Source organism: Erythrolamprus reginae, chromosome 9 (assembly GCF_031021105.1).
Source record: "Erythrolamprus reginae isolate rEryReg1 chromosome 9, rEryReg1.hap1, whole genome shotgun sequence".
NCBI classification, from domain to species: domain Eukaryota; kingdom Metazoa; phylum Chordata; class Lepidosauria; order Squamata; family Dipsadidae; genus Erythrolamprus; species Erythrolamprus reginae.
The window spans coordinates 9,113,385-9,133,245 of record NC_091958.1 but is presented as its reverse complement, the minus strand read 5'-3'; the positions used below and the strand labels follow the sequence as shown (position 1 = coordinate 9,133,245).

The 19,861-nt window shown below is 43.6% G+C and overlaps 1 protein-coding gene across 1 annotated transcript in view; it reads right to left on the bottom strand.

Moving 5' to 3' along the window:
• The window catches only part of SHCBP1 (SHC binding and spindle associated 1), a 35,600-nt gene extending 16,687 nt beyond the window's left edge, over positions 1–18,913 (bottom strand). Inside the window, exons 1-7 of the mRNA XM_070760265.1 lie at positions 18,613–18,913; positions 16,477–16,659; positions 14,854–14,969; positions 11,937–12,145; positions 9,051–9,143; positions 3,272–3,505; positions 2,312–2,480 (exon numbers count right to left, since the gene is read on the bottom strand). Of these exons, the coding sequence (XP_070616366.1) occupies positions 2,312–2,480; positions 3,272–3,505; positions 9,051–9,143; positions 11,937–12,145; positions 14,854–14,969; positions 16,477–16,659; positions 18,613–18,841 (1,233 nt within the window). The 5' untranslated portion in view covers positions 18,842–18,913. The remainder of the gene's footprint in view (positions 1–2,311; positions 2,481–3,271; positions 3,506–9,050; positions 9,144–11,936; positions 12,146–14,853; positions 14,970–16,476; positions 16,660–18,612) is intronic.
• Positions 18,914–19,861: the final 948 nt, after the last annotated feature.

The following is a 19,861-nucleotide window of genomic DNA, read 5'->3' as shown; positions in this document are numbered from 1 at the left end:
GAGTGATGTGAAAGCTAATCTAATTCAGATAAGATTATCTCCCCCATTCGTTTCACTTCAACCCATCATTGCCTCATTTTAAAAAAAAATATTTTTAAATTCATTTCACACATTTATAGGCCAGCCCATCGTAAAAAGAACTCTGAGTAGCTTTGCAACCAATTTAAAAAAAAACCCAGGATAAAACAACAGAAATGGGTTTTAAAATTCCAGGTAGGGAGATTAGCAAGGTATGGAATCCACACCTAAAACTTTTAGAAGAAGCTGTGGATGGCTTTGCACTTTGTCAACCTTTTCAGATAGAGCATGAAAAAAAAAGCCAGACATTGGGTGGAAAATATTCTGGCACAGCTGAATAGCTGTCGTGTATTTCAAACCGTTCAGATCGCTGACTCTATAGTTGCTGAACCTCTTACGATGACAATAATAAGTCATGATTACATTTGAGGACTAAGACCTAGAGATGAGTCACAATTAATTCCTTTACAATCTTGTTTACAGCTTAATGCAATCATTCCCCCCCAACTCCCTTTGGTCAATCAGCTTTTTATTTGGTTTTCTTTCCTTTTATTTCTCATTTTCCATATTGTTTGGGTTGCTTTTATGTCAGGATAGATAGATAGATAGATAGATAGATAGATAGATAGATAGATAGATGGATGGATGGATGGATGGATGGATGGATGGATGGATGGATGGATAGATAGATAGATAGATAGATAGATAGATAAGATAGATGGATTAGATAGTTAGTTAGTTAGTTAGTTAGTTAGTTGGTTGGTTGGTTGGTTGGTTGGTTGGTTGGTTGGTTGGTTGGTTGGTTGGTTGGTTGGTTGGTTGGTTGGTTGGTTGGTTGGTTGGTTGGTTGGTTGGTTGGTTGGTTGGCTGGCTGGCTGGCTGGTTGGTTGGTTGGTTGGATGGATGGAAGGATGGATGGATGGATGGATGGATGGATGGACGGCAGGAAGGAAGGAAGGAACGAAGGAAGGAAGGAAGGAAGGAAGGAAGGAAGTCCTTTCCATTGGGTCAGATTCTTGGAGATTCCCTGGACAAGTCTTCCTATGATTCCTCGCTGAACGATTGCCCCAGTTAGTAACAAATTTTCCCACCCCAATAGTGTCATACATCAAGAATTATCTATATAGGACAAATACTCAATGAAAGACTAAACTAAAGAAGGAAGGAAGGAAGGAAGGAAGGAAGGAAGGAAGGAAGGAAGGAAGGAAGGAAGGAAGGAAGGAAGGAAGGAAGAATTCTTTATTGACCAAGTGTGATTCGACACACAAGGAATTTGTCTTTAGTGCATATGCTCTCAGTGTACATAAAAGAAAACATACATTTGCCAAGAATTATGAGGTACAACACTCAATGATTGTCATAGGGGTCAAATAAGCAATGAGGAAACAATCAATATTAATAAAAATATTAAGGATACAAGCAACAAGTTACAGTCGTACAGTCATAAGTGGGAGGAAATGGGTGATAGGAATGATGAGAAAATATATACTGCTCAAAAAAAAATAAAGGGAACACTCAAATAATGCATCCTAGATCTAAATGAATGAAATATTCTCATTGAATATTTCATTTGCACAACTGCATGTGAAATTGACTGTCAATCAGTGTTGCTTCCTAAGTGGACAGCTTGATTTCACAGAAGTTTTATTTACTTGAAGTTATATTCTGTTTCTTAAGTGTTCCCTTTATTTTTTTTGTGTGCAGTGTAAACCCCTGATTTAGTGAAGGGGGAAAAAAAGTTTGACACCGCCATAGTTCCCTCTAAGCTGAGAAATGAGCAATCGCTCACTTAAAAATCATCATCAACTCAAGAGTTTTCCAAACCTGCCCAGAAGCCGAGAGGGAAAGAGTGAGAGGGAAGGAGAGAGAGAGGAAGAGAGAGAAACGGATAGAAAAAAGAGAGGAAGGAAAAGAGAAAGAAAAAGAATGGGAGTAAGGAAGAGAGAAAGAAAATCAAAATCTAGTTTGAAACTAGCTCAACTATTTAAGTGGCATTTTGATATTGATAGAGTTGCCCTATTATGAGCTCACTGTTATAGACACACAGTACAGTATTTTATTTTGAAATTCTCTGAGGCAAAACAGGGTGGGTTTTTTATTTATTTGTTTGTTTGTTTGTTTGTTTGTTTGTTTGTTTATTATTTTTGTGCCACCCAGTCCCGAAGGGACTGCCGCTCAGACACTATACTTTTCCACCCACCCCCCAAAAAAATTAGAGGGAATACTGGACACCGCTGTTCTAAATATAATGGGAAGATACCGATCCATCCAGCGATAATTTAACCAAGCCAACCTGGATTTCAATTTCTTTGTTGAAATGTTCTGGCGAAAGTTTGTCCCTGAAGAGACATTGTAGGAAGCTTGACTGGATTGTAGCACAAACAACGTGGGTGATGGTTGTGTTAGAAGAACGGATTCCTTTCGCCTTGAGACCGGCGTGCTTCTTATAACCAAAGACGTATCTAAAAACAAAAAAAGGAAGCTGTTACGAGGGTTATAAGGTCCCAGGGCACGTAGCTCTCGCGGGCAATGTTCATGGGGAAAGTTGGTATTACTATTCCTTATCTAGAAAAGTTCATAAGTAGAGGCATTCTTAGGTAGAGGTACCACTGTAATTGGTGTTACCTTAAGATGTTTCCTGCCCCAAAGTCACAACTGCTTTACGATATACTGTACTGTACTTCATTGCAGGAATTGGCTAGATCTAGTTTAATGAAAAGGAGGACTGGGGTGGCAACCTGGAACTAAGGAGAAATCTCCTGACAGTGAGAACAGTGAATCAGTGGAACAGCTTGCCTCCAGAAGTTATGAATGTTCCAACACTGGAAGTTTTTAAGATGTTGGATAACCATCTGTCTGAAGTAGTGTAGGGTTTCCTGCCTAAACGGGGTTGGACTAGAAGACCTCCAAGGTCCCTTCCAACTCTGTTACTCTATTATACTGTTACAGTAATTCCAAAAATTCCAATAACAGCTTTCAAAATCGTAGGTGGCAAACTTCTGATTTCTCCCTGTTTTCCTAACAGAATTATTTTTAATAATAAAAAAAACCTAAATCCATTAATTGCCATCAAATATTTAACCTATAATCTGCCTTCGTCCCCCGAGACCAAGGTAAGCAAACAAAATTATTCCACAAAATAATTTAAAAGGGGCGGGGGCCAGAAATGGATTTTTTTTTTTGCATTAGGGTTGTGCAGGCAGCATAAATAATTTGTCCCAGAGCGTTTAAACTGTTAAAATATTTGCTTTACCGGAATAGAAGGTTTTCAATCATTTTCAGCTTCTGTTTGAGTCGCTCGATCTGGTCGTAGAGTTGCATGCCTTCCGCCACAGAGATGTTCCCTTCTTCGGAGTCGGAATCGCAGGCCGAGAGGTTGTTCCTCAAGGCTTGGAACTTGAGGTAAAGTTCTTCGCACTGAGAAAGGCGGCTGTGGTAGTCCGACACCAAAGCGGGAGAGACACGGTCTTCCTTGATGTCGTAATACCTGGAATTCCGAGGTTGGAAAGCGATTGGGAGATGGCACGATACTTAATGTCGCAAAAATCCCTGACGTCTGTGTGGCAAACCCTGAATTTTTTTAAAAAGTCTACTGGTTTATTTATTGATTTGTATCTCCCCTTTTGGGGCTTTTGCAAACAACCCAAGGAAGCGAACATATCCAACACATGTTTCTCCCCTGTTTTTTCAAACGACAACCCTGTGAGGTGGGCTGGGCTGAGAAAGAGTAACTGACTCAAAGTCACCTAGCCCGTTTTCACACCTGAGGCAGGACTAGGACTCACTGTCTCATGGTGGTTGATCCAAAGTCACCCTGACAGCTTTCATTACCTCAGGCAGAACTAGAATTCTCTGTCTCCTAATGATTGGCCCAAAGTCACCCTGTCAGCTTTCATTACCTCAGGCAGGACTAGAACTCACTGTCTCCTAGTGATTGGCCTAAAGTCACCCTGTCAGCTTTCATTACCTCAGGCAGAACTAGAATTCTCTGTCTCCTAGTGATTGGCCTAAAGTTATCCTCTCAGCTTTCAATGCCTCAGGCGGGACTAGAACTCACTGTCTCCTAGTGATTGACCCAAAATCACCCTGTCAGCTTTCATTACCTCAGACAGAACTAGAATTCACTGTCTCCTAATGATTAGCCTAAATTACCCTGTGAGCTTTCATTGCCTCAGACAGAACTAGAATTCACTGTCTCCTAATGATTAGCCCAAAGTCACCCTGTCAGCTTTCATTACCTCAGGCAGGACTAGAACTCATGTCTCCTGACGACTGAGTCCAATGACTCAGTCATGTGCCTGGGGAGGGAGAGAGAGGAGGGCGTTGCTAGTCTCTGCTTTTCATTCAGATAAATTTCTCTCCTAGGCCTCTTGGGGGTTGATATTTTGACAGATTACTTAAAACCGTTGATTAGAACCCTCCCAGCAAACGCTGCCTGAAACTGACAAGATTTTAATCAGTTTCACACCGAAGGCGCCTTCTTCTTCTTGTTGCTGTTCGTGCAAATGCAGTCCTTGTTTGGAAAAGGAATCTTCTGACAACATTTACGATCCTTGCATCTGGCAAACGGTCACTAGCCGAGGCAGCTGCTAAACAAGGACTTCCCGTATTTCGTGCATTTGCGTCAGACTGCAAGGCCCAGAAAGAGCCTCTGCTTGAAAGAGTAATTAGACCAATTCACGGGGAAAACAAGCAAGCTAATGCAACCTCCCGGGCACCTTTGCCCACCCATGCCTTCCAGCAACCCAGGATTGTAGATCAGAAGTGGACAACCTGTAGCCTCTGGCTGGATTTCAAAAACTCGTTGCAATCAATTAGCGCCGAGCTTTTGCCAAAAGCAACGTGTCTTTTTTTTTTTGCACTGGTGCACTTGCCTAAAGGTAGCAAAGGAAACATATTCTAGAAAGGCAGAAGGATCGAGTACAAATTGCTGCTGTGCAACATTCGGGGGAGACGAAGAGAGAGAGGGGAAGAGAGAAAGAGAAAGCAAAAGAGAGAGAGGAGAGAGAAAGGGAAAGAGAGAAGATAGCAAAAGGAAGACAGAGGAGAGAGGAGAGAGAAAGGGGAAGAGAGAGGAAGAAAGAAAAGGACAGGGGGGAGAGAGAAAGAGAAGGAGAGAGTGAAAGGAAGACATAGAAAGGAGAGAGGGGGGAGAGAGAGAGGAGAGAAGAGAAAGGGAAAGAGAGAAAGAGAACAAAAAGAGGACAGAGAGGAGAGAGAGAAAGGGGAAGAGAGAGGAAGAGAGAAAGAGCAAAAGGAAGGCAGAGAGAGGAAAGAGAGAGAAAGTGGAAGAGAAAAGAGAGAGAGTGAAAGGAAGACAGAGTGGAGAAAGGGGAAGAGAGAGAGAAAGGGGAAGAGAGAGTGAAAGGAAGACAGAGGAGAGAAAGAGAAAGAGGAAAAGGGGAAGAGAGAGGAAGAGGAAAAGCGAGTGAAAGGAAGACAGAAAGAGGAGAGGAGGAAAGAGAGAGAGAAAAAGGGGAAGAGAAAAAAGGGGAAAGAGAGAGGAAGAGAGAAAGCGAGAGCGAAAGGAAGACAGAAAGAGGTGAGAAGGAGGAAAGAGAGAAAGGGGAAGAGAGAGAAAGAGAGAGAGCGAAAGGAAGACAGAGAGGAGAGAAAAAGAGAAAAAAGGGGAAAGAGAGAGGAAGAGAGAAAGCGAGAGCGAAAGGAAGACAGAAAGAGGTGAGAAGGAGGAAAGAGAGAAAGGGGAAGAGAGAGAAAGAGAGAGAGCGAAAGGAAGACAGAGAGGAGAGAAAAAGAGAAAAAAGGGGAAAGAGAGAGGAAGAGGGAAAGCGAGAGCGAAAAGAAGACAGAAAGAGAGAGGGGGAGGGAGGGAGAGGAAGGGGAAGAGAGAGGAAGAGAGAGCGAAAGGAAGACAGAGAGAGAGAGAAAGAGAGAAAGAGAGAGAGAGGAGGGAGGACATATTTCCTATCCACCCCCGTTTACCCACAAGAAATATCTTTTGTGTGAATTGCGGGGAGACGTGATTGCCTTCAGATCTGCTTTGCTGGCAAACCTAATGCATCTCAATTTTCCCCTGCAGTGGAAGGAGACACGGCTGGAATGCCGGAACCAGGAGGCCTTTCGCGCTCCACCAGCAAGGCCCTTCTGCAGATCGGCCCGGCTTCCCGAGGCAGCGGACAAAATCCATTTCACTTAAGACCTTGTCAAAGCCTCCCTCCGTTGAAGGAGGAAAACAGCAGGGATCCCAAATCTTGCAGGGCCGTGTGGGAAGAGGGGCACCGGAGAGGATGAGGGGTCCCCCACCCCAAAAATCCAGGCTCTTTCCGCTAGGGCTGTTGCCAGGCAACAAGCAGCCGAGGCATCTGCTCTGCCCCTGCCGAGAGATGCCCCCACCACATTTTGGGATTCTGTGTGGAAAGACAGATTCCCGCTCGTTCCAGGGTTGCGTTCGTTTTTCAGCTCCTTCAAATAAATCAGCTTAGGGTTTGCACCCCTGGGACGCAAGGCTCTCCGCTGCCAACATACCAGAATGCAAAGGAAGGAAAGGAAACAAGAGAAGGAAAAGAGAGAGGAGGGGACGGAAGGAAAGGAGAGGGGAGGGGGAGAAAGGAGAGAAAAGGAAAGAAGAGGGGAGGGGAGGGGAGGAAAGGAGAAAGGAGGAAAAGAGAGGAAAGAAAAGCAGAGGGGAGGAAAGGAGAGGTAAGGAGAGGGGAGGGCAAGAGAGGAAAGGAAAGGAAAGAAAAGAGAGGAGGAAAGGAGAGGGGAGGGGAAGAAAGGAGAGAAAAGGAAAGGAGAGGGGAGGAAAGGAGAAGGTAGGAAAAGAGGAAAGAAAAGCAGAGGGGAGGAAAGGAGAGGTAAGGAGAGGGGAGGGCAAGAGAGGAAAGGAAAGGGAGGAGGAAAGGAGAATGGAGGAAAAGAGAGGAAAGAAAAGCAGAGGGGAGGGAGAAAAGGAGAGGTAAGGAGAGGGGAGGGAGGAGGAAAGGAGAGGGGAGGGGAAGAAAGGAGAGAAAAGGAAAGAAGAGGGGAGGGGAGGAAAGGAGAATGGAGGAAAAGAGAGGAAAGAAAAGCAGAGGGAAGGGGAGGAAAGGAGAGGTAAGGAGAGGGGAGAGCAAGAGAGGAAAAGAAAGGAAAGGGAGGAGGAAAGGAGAGGGGAGAAGAGGAAAGGAGAGAAAAGGAAAGAAGAGGGGAGGGGAGGAAAGGAGAATGGAGGAAAAGAGAGGAAAGAAAAGCAGAGAGAAGGGGAGGAAAGGAGAGGTAAGGAGAGGGGAGAGCAAGAGAGGAAAGGAAAGGAGAGGGAGGAGGAAAGGAGAGGGGAGGGGAAGAAAGGAGAGAAAAGGAAAGAAGACGGGAGGGGGGGAAAGGAGAGGTAAGGAGAGGGGAGGGCAAGAGAGGAAAGGAAAGGAAAGGGAGGAGGAAAGGAGAGGGGAGAGGAAGAAAGGAGAGAAAAGGAAAGAAGAGGGGAGGGGAGGAAAGGAGAATGGAGGACAAGAGAGGAAAGAAAAGCAGAGAGAAGGGGAGGAAAGGAGAGGTAAGGAGAGGGGAGAGCAAGAGAGGAAAGGAAAGGAGAGGGGAGGGGGGAGGGGAAAGGGAGACAGAAAGTCGACCCAACCTGACCAAAAAAAGGCTGTGATCTAATTTTAAAGAGGACCGTGTCCAAAAGGGGACCAAACAAACCTCCTCTTTCAGGAGGCTATAAGGCCATGCTGGCGAAACACAGGTGCCTCAGGTGGCACAAGGAGGGCACATGAGGCGTTGTCGTGTGCAAGCTCCAGCCCACATGTGTGCGCTGGCCAGCTGATTTTTGGCCTTCCAGAGGGTGAGGCGGAGGTCATTTTCACCCTCCCCAGGCTTCAGGAGGCTTTCTTGAAGCCTGAGGAGGCTGAAAAATGGCCGAACTGGGCCTACCGGAAGTTCATTTCCGAACTTCCGGTAGGCCCGTTTGGGCCCATTTTTCGCCATCCACAGAGTCCGGAAGCTTCAGGGAGACCTACATGCATGTGCAGGGCAGTTTGGGCAGGGGGAAAAAAAAGGGTTCAGCATCACTGCTATAAGAGCTTTTCAGAGAGGGGTGGGCTCTAACGTGGTGAATATATTTCTAACCCAGCTGAAATTTCCATGGCTGACACACCGATTTCAATCAACCCACTTACAATCAGTTTTGGGCTGCCATCTAGTGGTAGATGGGTGCAATGCCTCAGACAGAGTAAAAAAAAATCCTCTTTTCAATTTCAGCCTGAAAATATCAATAAAATTCTTGAAATACAGAATGCAGAAAGGGGAGAAGAACTCCTTAAATTTTCCCTGTCGGCTCCACCCACGACTCCCCTGCCAACGGTAAACTAAACTTGTCCAGTCGTTCGTTGAGTATTTGTCCTATAGATAGTTCTCGATGTACGACACAATAGGGGCTGGAAAATTCGTTACTAAGTGGGGCAATCATTCAGCGAGGTATCACAGGAAGATTTGTCCAGGCAGTCTCCAAAAATCAGACACAATGGAAAGAACTTTCTTTCTTTCTTCTCTTCCTTCCTTCCTTTTCTTCCTTCCTTCCTTTGTTCCTCCCTTTCCTTCCTTCCTTTTCTTCCTTCCTTCCTTTGTTCCTTCCTTTCCTTCCTTCCTTTTTTCCTTCCTTCCTTTGTTCCTTTCCTTCCTTCCTTTCCTTCCTTCCTTCCTTTTTTCCTTCCTTCCTTTGTTCCTTTCCTTCCTTCCTTCCTTCTTCTTCCTTCCTTCCTTTGTTCCTTCATTTCCTTCCTTCCTTCCTTTGTTCCTTCCTTCCTTTCCTTCCTTCCTTTTTTCCTTCCTTCTTTTTTTTTAATTTCACATGTGACAGGCACAAGACTGCAGGATGCTATGAATGACATAAGGATAAGCTCGTTTATCCAGCACGCAGATTGTGATTGTGTGACACAATCACAATGCAACTGTTATGATGTTATGACTGTTATGAAGGGCTCAGGAATTCTGGGAGTTGAAGTCCACAAGTCATAGTGTGCCTAACATAATTTCATGTAACGCTCTGCCTTCTACGCTCCCAGGCTTAAGAAATAGAAAAATCCTTCTGGAGGACTTACAAACGCAGGCGAGGCTCCACGCATCGGATAAAGTAGTCGAAGTCGTCGTCATCTTCTTCATCCCAGCTCCGCCAAAGGTGCTTATAGAAAAACCTGCCAGTACAAAAAAAGAAACTAAGCTAAGAGACTTCATATTTTCACAAGGCAGAGTAGATGCAAACTATGGATCTGGTTCGATTAGGGCTTAGATTTATATACCCCTGCTCCACGGTGCCTTATAGGATTCCTAGAGAGCCCCATGGAGCCTTTTCCCCACCTTTTCTGGCCCTGGTTCCTCCCACAGAGGCCCCACAGAGGCTTCTCCCAGCCTTTTCTGGTCTTGTTTCCTCCCAGGAGATTCCTAGAGAGGCCCCACAGAGGCTTCTCCCCGCCTTTTCTGGTCCTGTTTCCTCCCAGGAGATTCCTAGAGAGGCCCCACAGAGGCTTCTCCCCGCCTTTCTGGCTGTTTCTTCCCAGGAGATTCCTAGAAAGGTCCCAGAGGCTTCTCCCCACCTTTTCTGGCCTTGTTTCCTCCCAGGAGATTCCTAGAGAGGCCCCACAGAGGCTTCTCCCTGCCTTTTCCAGCCCTGTTTCCTCCCAGAAGATTCCTAGAGGCCTCACAGAGGCTTCTCCCAGCCTTTTCTGGTCCTGTTTCCTCCAAGGAGATTCCTAGAAAGGCCCCACAGAGGCCTCTCCTTGCCTTTTCTGGCCTTGTTTCCTCCCAGGAGATTCCTAGAGAGACCCCATGGAGGCTTCTCCCCACCTTTTCCATCGCTGTTTCCTCCCAGGAGATTCCTAGAGAGGCCCCACGGAGGCTTCTCCCTGCCTTTTCCGGTTACAGTTTCGGAGGCTCGGTTTTGTAAGTGAAAAATGGTTCTTGAGAAGAGGCAAAAAAAATCTTGAACACCCGGTTCTTATCTAGAAAAGTTCGTAAGTAGAGGCGTTCGTAGGTAGAGGTACCACTGTATTTTTCTGGCTTTCTCACAAATTTACCCGCCCGTGTTGAAATGTCGCTTCACATTTTTCGTGTTTCCGACACAAATGAGAATCACCTTTACACATCTCAGACAGTTTCTCTGCTGCTGATACGTACCGACAGTGTGTCGTTTTATACAGAATTCTCTTTTTAACATGACGAGATCGCGTGAATTTCAAAGCTTTTTAAATGTCTAATCCTAACCCCGGCATTCCGACTTCTGGCTGGGCCAGCTTTCTGCACTTCTTCGCTTTTCCCTTTCATTTCTCAAGCGGTGTTATCGCCAGCTTTCACACCTTCACCCCGCGGCGAAAGTGGAAAATCGCCATTGTAACAGGCTCATTATCTTGTTTCAATATTGCTTCCATTCACTGGGCAGGGGGTCCCCTCCCACCTTGGCAAAGAAGTGCGATCAATCCACAATTCTATTCAAGCACCGACGAAGGGGAGGGGGAGTTTGAAATTTTGGCACGGCCAAGTTTCCTCCTCGCAAGCTACCGAGCCCAACTGAGAAAAGAACCCAGTTGGGTTCGCACAATGCACACTGAACCCCATGTTGGTTTAGCAACTGGGGGGCGCACTGGTTAGAACGCAGCACCGCAGGGTGACTGCCCACTGCCAGCGGTTCGATTTTGACTGGCTCAAGGTTGACTCAGCCTTCCGTCCTTCTGCACTTGGTAAAATGAGGGTCCAGATTGTTGGAGACAATAAGTTCACTCTGTAAAACCATTAGAGAGCTGGAAAGCACTGTGAAGCAGCCTGGGAGTGTAAATGCAATTGCCCTCCCTTCCTTCTCCCTTTCTTGCTTCCTTCCTTCCTTTCTTCCCTCCCTCCCTCCTTTTCTTCCCTCCCTCTTTCCTTCCTCCTTCCTTTCTTCCCTCCCTCCCCTCCTTCCTTCCTTCCTTTCTCCTTCCTTTCTTCCCTCCCTCCCTCTTTCCTTCCTTTCTTCCTCCTTCCTTCCTTCCCTCCTTCCTTCCCTCCCTCCTTCCTTTCTTCCTCCTTCCTTCCCTCCCTCCCTCCCTCCTTCCCTCCCTCTTTCCTTCCTTCCCTCTTTCCTTCCTTCCTTTCTTCCTCCTTCCTTCCCTCCCTCCTTCCCTCCCTCCTTCTTTCCCTCCTTCCTTCCTTCCTTCCTTCCCTCCCTCCCTCCCTCTTTCCTTCCTTCCTCCCTCCTTCCTTCCTTTCTTCCTCCTTCCTTCCCTCCCTCCCTGCCTCCTTCACCTCCCTCCCTCTTTCCTTCCTTTCTTCCTTCCCTCCCTCCCTCCTTCCTTCCTTCCTCCCTCCCTCCTTCCATCCTTCCCTCCCTCTTTCCTTCCTTCCTTCCTTCCTCCCTCCTTCCTTTCTTCCTCCTTCCCTCCCTCTTTCCTTCCTTTCTTCCTTCCCTCCCTCCCTCCTTCCTTCCTCCCTCCCTCCCTCCCTCCTTCCTTCTACAATGAAATTCAGTACTGTAAGCTATTTCTGCTGACTTCCAGCAGTTTGCCAGTTTGATTCTGATCGGTTGAGCATTGACTCAGCCTTCCATCCTTCCAAGGTCAGTAAAATGAGGACCCAATAGGCTGACTCAGTAAACTGCTTAGAGAGAGCTGCAAAGCACTGTGAAAAGGTGTATATGTCAAGCCAGCGCAGAAGTTGGTGAGAAATCAACGCCTTGCCACACCATCTGTAGAAGGCCTGGTGTTTATGGGAACTTGGGAGGGGTGATTTTCATGAAGGAACAGAGGCAGCCACAAAGCATTCTTTTGAGAAGTTCAAGGCCATCATATGTCCACCACCTGGGCGAAAGCGGAAGGAGGAATTGCCAGCTGGGCAAAAACCAAGGCAGCACGAGATCCAATGGTTGTTGTGTAGAGAGTTGGCTGCAGGAAGGAGGCTAGGAGCCCACTGGCACCCCATCCCTGGGATATATACCACCCCCTGTGGCCAGCGCAGTCTACCTGACATGCTCTATCGCAAGGGCCGTCTGGTCGAATTCTCCCGAGTCATCAAATACAACTGACAGTTCCTGCAGAGGCAGCTTGTGATCCTTCAGTTCCAACAGGGCGCACACCTGTTCCAAGGTGAAGCCCCCCTCCAGCACCCAGCACTGAAAAGGCTGGGAAAGGCGGACCACAGCTTTCAGGGAGGGGTAGTCCACCTGGGCAACCTGGCAGGTTAGGAAAAGAAGAAAATGCCAATGAATTATTGTCTTTCTTTCTTTCTTTTTTAATTTAAAAAATTCCTTATTTACGAACACACGTAACAAACACAAAGCATTTAAAAACATTGGATCTTATGTGATAAACCTATAATACATTTCTTTTTGTGCTTATTCTCTGTTACATAGCTATTATACAGATATCATACACGATTTCTATACATTGTTCTTACTCTAGTATATCTGTTTTCCTTCCCTTTTTATCACCAATCCTCTTACTTTAACTCTCCAGTTTTCTAACCTTTTTTTAAAAATTACAGTAATCCCTCGTTTTTCGCGGGGAGATGCGTTCCAAGACCATCCGTGAAAAACGAATTTCCGTGAAGTAGAGGAAATATATTTTTTAATGTATTTAACGAGTATTTGGACTTTTAAAACCCACCCTTTGCATTAAACAGTCATTCTATAATGTTTCTCAGCTGGAACTACATGTAATATCCTACCAGTTTCTTAGAGTACAGTATTTGTTTGTTTGTCTGTCTGTCTGTCTGTCTATCTATCTATCTTTCATTTATTTACTTACTTACTTACTTACTTACTTACTTACTTACTTACTTACTTACTTACTTACTTACTTACTTACTTATTGTATTTGTATGCCGCCCCTCTCCGTGGACGCGTAGTACTGCAGAAGAATTTTATGCATTTTTAATGGATTTAAAATTTTCAATGGATTTAATGAAATAGCGAATCCTCAAAAGATGAACCATGAAGTAGTGAGGGATTACTGTATATATCTTTACATTTTCCTTTTTTTAGCCAGCAATAGAACCTATTTGTAGTATTCTGAATCCTTATTTTTCAGTTCGAAAGTTAATTTGCGCATTTCTGCGCACAATGTTATTTTTTCAATTAAGTTCTCCTCTGTAGGTGTATTTTTGTTTTTCCAATATTTTCTTTCCACATTCATAACAGAAAGCCAAATTTCATTTGTTACAACTGTTATCTATAAATTGGCAGGATTAGATTTGAGCAGAAAAGAAGGAAGCACTTGGGGGGATGAGACTCAATTTCACTGCTTCCAGATGTTTTGAAACTATAATTCCCAGCAATCCCAGCCGAAGTTATGGGATGATGGGAATTGAAGCTCGGGAACAATGCATGTTTATATATTCCACTTAGTACATCCTTTCACATTTTATTCCTATTTTTACCTTCGTTACCAATGCAATCGTACCAATTGTTCCAAATCTCATAATACTCTGAATTACTAGTTCCCTTAATCTATATATTTCACCTCTACTTTAAATACATTTTGACCATTGGATCTTCCATTATTTGCATTCTATGTTCTCTTGGGCTTTGAATTTGAACTTCCCATGTATTTTGATTGGTTGTCACACTCCGATTGGGGCCATGCAAGGGTAACTTTGTAGGTTGTCTTGAGTCCCAGGCTTGGTTGAATCTTGCCAGGTGATTGCAACTACCATTGTCATCAATGAACAGGTTACCTTCAGTGATTTGGAAATCTTTCAGTACCTGTTCTGCCGGCGTGTGCCAACTGCCCTTAATTACAGGGAAATTAGTCCAAACAGACACGCACACACGATTGAATGCAAAATAAATCTTCTTTATCAACAGAAGAGAAGAAAAAACTCCCTTTTAAACTTCAAAGGGATTTCTTGTACAAACAAGGCACAGTTTAAATGCAATCCAATTTCGAACCCAGTAACTGGGAAATTGAGTCCACTAATGTTCTCCAAACAGTGATAAATACTCACAATCCAGAGTCCAGGAATTCCACACACAGTCTTGAATACAAACAGGAAACAACAATTCACGGTCTTGACAAAACTACGATCAGATTATCTTCCACAACAGCCAAGCCAGCACGTTGCTCTTTTATCAGCAGCTCTAATTACTGGAGCCCCACCCAAACACAGGTGGCCTCTCTTATCTCCTGTAATATTTCTTAAGTTGTTCTCTCCTATGCATCACTCTACGCATGTGTGGGTCTGTCATACTATTATTACTATTATTATTTATTGGATTTGTATGCCACCCCTCTCAATAGACTCGGGGTGGCTAACAACAGTGATAAAAAACAGCATGTAACAATCCAATGTTAAAACAACTAAAAAAAAACCCTTATTATAAAACCAAACATACATACAAACATACCATGCATAAATTGTAAAGGCCTAGGGGGAAAGAGTATCTCAGTTCCCCCATGCCTGACGGCAAAGGTGGGTTTTAAGAAGCTTACGGAAGGCGAGGAGGGTGGGGGCAATTCTAATCTCTGGGGGGAGTTGGTTCCAGAGGGCCAGGGCCGCCACAGAGAAGGCTCTTCCCCTGGGTCCCACCAAACGAAATTGTTTAGTTGACAATTCCTGATCAGCGAAGATAAAGATGATTGATTTCCTCCTGGGCTGTCAGCCAAGCCCCCCTCCTCCATCATACCCACACTTCCTTCGTCATCGGATACTTCACTAGTTGACTCTATCGGGAGCAAAACAGGCCTGTGGCATGTGGATGTTTCCCCCACCTGCACCTCCACATTCCTTGGGGCAGGAGCTGGGCCAGAGCTAACCACAACAGTACCAACTTGCTTTTCAGATGGGATCCCATCTACCTATTAAAGGTTTTTTTGTTTGTTTGTTTAAAAATTACCCATTAGCTTGAAAGCAAATAAACAGCATTGGCTGCGTTATGCTTACCTCCACCAAGACTTCAAACGCATTAGTGTTCCAGATCGCCTGCCATCCGGACGGTTCAAGGACTTTTTCCAAATACTCGGCTGTAAATTCTTTCACCTCTGAGGCTTTGCAGTCAGCTAAAAATTAAACCAGGCATACAACATGTTTTTGTTAGGCTTTTTGCCTGCGCTGCTTCTGCTGTTATCATCATTATCACCACCAGCACCAGGCTATAAATAATGTCATGACACTGTAGCGGCTATAATCCGGTCAGTCTCCATGCAACCAGTTTTCATTTCAAAGTTTCTCAAATGTGCTTTAAACATCAGCGCGGAAAAACTAGTCAAAAGTGGTTGTTTTAAAAAGTTTTAAGTGACGGGAACCGAACCACTTTTCTTTAAAAGGGATAGCAGTAGATTTATAGCGGCAGACTCGCAAGGTTCTGTTGTGGTTAGCTCTGGCCTAGCTCCTGCCCCAAGGGCTGTGGATGTGGGGGAGACATCCACATGCTGCAGGCCTGTTTTGCCCCCAGTGGAATCTGCTGATGAAGGCTCCTCTGACCAAGAAGACATGAGTGACAGGGAGGAGGAGAGTGTGGCAGACAGCTCAGAAGGAGATCAATTATCTAGCTCCTCTTTGGATTCAGAACAAGAGTTAATGATACAGCCACGCGTGCGGAGAGCGATGCATAGGCAACAACAACTGAGAGATTATTATCAAAGAAAATGAGGCCACCTGTGGTTGGGTGGGGCTGTGGTAATTAGTGAGGATGCTATAAATAGCAGCCTGTGGGTTTGGCCATTGTGGAGGATTATCTGATCGTTGTGTTTCGTGACTGCTTTACTGACTTTGACCTTTTATGTGCTGATTTTTCCCCGCTTTGAAACTAAACCAGAGCAAAGTGTGTTTCACTTTGTGAAAGAAGGACTGTGAATTACCTCACAGCTGCAAGCTAAGTATCACAGAACTGATAAGGGACTTGTACAAATTACCAGTTTGTTTGGAGATCAGTGCTCTTTGCTATACCAAAAGAGGGCTTGGTTTAAGTGAATTTTCATTATAAAGAACATTGTTTTGCATTTTCAAACGTGTGTGTGTCTGCAATTTGTACCTGTGAATTTTTGGGAGGAGTCTACCAGAGAGCTCGACAGAACAGGTTCTATTATCCATCGACCTCTGCTGCCAGACTGGTCCTTGTGATGAACTTGTGGGTGTGGGGATGAGGAATGAACCTTAACCTGGGAGGGGGGGATTGTACCGGAAGGAAGCTAGTATCGGGATGCCAACAATGTGACCAACATGGCTCTGATAATAAATCGCACCTTGGATGAGAAACGTGGACTGGAATCTGATTTATTTCTCAGATGCTACTTGGGGCGCTAACATTATGAATGCAACCAAAGTCCATTCTAATGTATGCTGATTAGTGTACATTTAAAGGGACAATTAAATAAAAAGTGTCAGAAAGTTAAGTAAACTGACAAAAAATATCTTCCTGGAAGGGACCTTCGAGGTCTTCTAGTCCAACCCCCTGCTTAGGGCCACCTGTGCCATTGCAGATCAATCAAATCCAAGACATTTTGGCCTCATAAGGGATAGAAGAGATGGGTGCGTCCAGATCACTAGAAATTTAAAACCACTCACCTAACATGTAATCCTGGTAGGTTTTGAACCGCTCGTAGAACAGGAGGTTGTTGGTCTGAAAGACGTCGGGAAGACGACCTTTGGCATCCGACGCGACCCTCTGCAAACATGTCCCAGGCCGGTCGTGACTCCCATAGCCGCTGCAGCTGCTATAATCGCTGCCCTGACTCTCATTTCCTTCATCTAGGAACAAAGGGGAAAAAAATTAGCAGAGTTTATTTGTTAAATTTGTATGCCGCCTATGTCCGAGGGACTCAGGGCAGCTTAGAATAAAGCAATGTAAACAATTAGCGTATTTTTTCGGAGTATAAGACACACTTTTTTCCTCCCTAAAAGAGGCTGAACATTTAGGTGCATCTTATATTCTGGATGTAGCTTTTTTCAAAGCTTTTTTTCCCTAGCCCTAACTAGGTGCTAACAATCTCCCCAGCTCTTACCTTGCAGGTTCTTGCATTGTTACTCTTTGCGAAGAATGTTTTCCAAGTCCTATGTCTTTGCAGGATTTTTTTTTCATTGCTCTAACTTGCTCCAAATGTTTCTTTCCAGCCCTAACCAGGTGCTAACAATCTTCCCAGCTCTTACCGACTTGCAAGCTCTTTCATTGTTACTCTCTGCAAAGAATGTTTTCCAAACACTTGTCTTTGTAGGGGTTTTTTTTTTTCATTCTCTACTTGTTACGAATGTTTCTTTTCAGCCATAACCAGATACTAACGATGTTTCCAGCCCAGATGGATGGATGGATGGGTAGATGACAGACATACAGACAAACAGACAAATCTCTATTGCTATTCTCCAGTTTGCACTTCTGCAGTTAACCAATTCCGGATTTTTTAAAAAACTAAGCGGCTTTAGACTCGTCTTTCGTAAGAGTCTAAAGACACACCTATGCCGCCAAGCTTGGGATTATTAGATTCTCACACACACACACACACTGATGAATGGTGTTTTTGTTGACTGGATGATTATGTATGTATTTTAATTGGTTCTTTACTTTTTCAGTTGTAACTGAATTTTAATTATTTGGATTTTGATATATATTGTCTTTTTTATCTGTTGTAAGCCACCCTGAGTCCTCAGAGAGGACTATAAATCCAATATACACTTAAATATATATTTAAATATACATATAAATCCAATAAACTTAAACTTAAAACAAGAGTATATAATTTAAAAATTAATAATAATAATAATAATAATTTATTAGATTTGTAGACAGGCTACAAGAATGGTGGAAGGTCTTAAGCATAAAACGTACCAGGAAAGACTTAATGAACTCAATCTGTATAGTCTGGAGAACAGAAGGAAAAGGGGGGACATGATCAAAACATTTAAATATGTTAAAGGGTTAAATAAGGTCCAGAAGGGAAGTGTTTTTAATAGGAAAGTGAACACAAGAACAAGGGGACACAATCTGAAGTTAGTTGGGGGAATGATCAAAGGCAACATGAGAAAATATTATTTTACTGAAAGAGTAGTAGATCCTTGGAACAAACTTCCAGCAGACGTGGTTGGTAAATCCACAGGAACTGAATTTAAACATGCCTGGGATAAACATATATCCATCCTAAGATAAAATACAGGAAATAGTATAAGGGCAGACTAGATAGATCATGAGGTCTTTTTCTGCCGTCAGTCTTCTATGTTTCTATGTTTCTATGTATGCCGCCCCTCTCCGAAGACTCGGGGCAGCTCACAACAGTAATAAACAATGTACAAATCCAATACTTTAAAAATACCTTAAAACCGTATCATTAAAAACCATACAACTCAGTCATACCATTCATTCATATGATACTAATGGGGGAATAAACTGAACATTGAAAACTGTAGAGAAAATACAATTTAACTTATTAATATTGATATGAAAACATAACATCAATGCAGTTTACCGTAAAAGAAAGGGTTAGAAGGTGTCTGTTTGTATGTTTTAACGTTATGTTTCTATGGGTTTGTCTGAAGTCTGTGGTTTGGTTTTTAAATGATTTTTTTTAATGTTGATACTTATTTTTTAAATAAATAAATAAATAAAACTGGAGCAATAACTGAAAAGTGGAATTAAAGTGGAATTTTAGCTGCGAGGTTTAGAGAGGCTCGGAAAAGAGTCCGGCAGCGGAAGGGAGGACAAATCAGCCTCACCTGAATTAAGATCTTCCGCGACTTCCTGGCCGATGCTGGAGGCCGGTAGGGGCTGCAAGGCGGCTTCGTTTAACTGGTTGTCCTCTCGCTCCGGCTCCTGCTCTGGCTCTACCTCCGGCCGGGCTTCTTTCTCCTCTCCCCCGGTCGTTTCTGCCGCCCCTGCCGCTTCTTCAGCGGCCAGCCGCGATTCGGCCTCCCCGGCTAACTCCCCTCCGCTTGGCTCTCCCATGCCGCCACCGCCGCCGCCCAGAGCCCTTCGTTGGAAATTTCAAACTTCGCGCCCCGACGTCACTCTCGGGGCAGCTACGATTGGCCCGCACAGGGGGAAACCCGGAAGCGGCGGAGCCAATCGGGAGGCGGCAAAAAAAAGGAGGCGCCGTTAGAACGTCGGATGAAGGGGGGTTGCCCCGTTATTAAGTACCGTAGTTTTATTTTATTTTATTTATTTTATTTATTTTATTTATTTTATTTATTTTATTTATTTTATTTATTTTATTTATTTTATTTATTTTATTTATTTTATTTTATTATTTGTTATTTATTTAATATTTATTATTTTATTTATTTATTTTGTTTGTTTGTTTGTTTGTTTGTTTGTTTTGTCCAATGCACAATAATACACAACGAAGGTTATAGAGGTTATATTCGAGTAAAATATATTAGAGAAAGAATAGAAGTGAAAATTTAGTAGTAGAATATATCAATAAGAGAATAGAAGGATATTATGAGAGTAGTATAAGAAGCATAGAATAGAAGAATACAGTAGTAGATACGGTATAGGAGATATAGGAGAGACAATAGGATATGATGCTTATAGTTGACAAGATATTTTATCTGTTGCCTGATTTTATATATCCTTGCCATAGCACAATCTGATCTCCAGGTTTTTTTATATAAGTAATTAAGAAACTAGTTGATTTTATGCCTTTCTTTTTAAAGAACAATCAAAAATGTCAAACAAGTGTACCATTTAACTGAATGTTTTTATAATTATATTACATCATTTATCATCCTTAAAATATTGCCTGACACTTTTATGTATTTTATCTTTTGGACTGTAATATGATTTTAAATTGTAAAAACCCTTGCAGCTGGAAGAGGAGATGCTTATTATGTTATGAGATGCTTATGTGGTACCTCTACTTAAGAACCTTTCTAAATAAGAACTCGGTGTTCAAGATATTTTTTTTCAAGACGTGGGGAAGCTTATAAATGTAACAAATTAAGTTAAATTAAACTATTCTGTGAG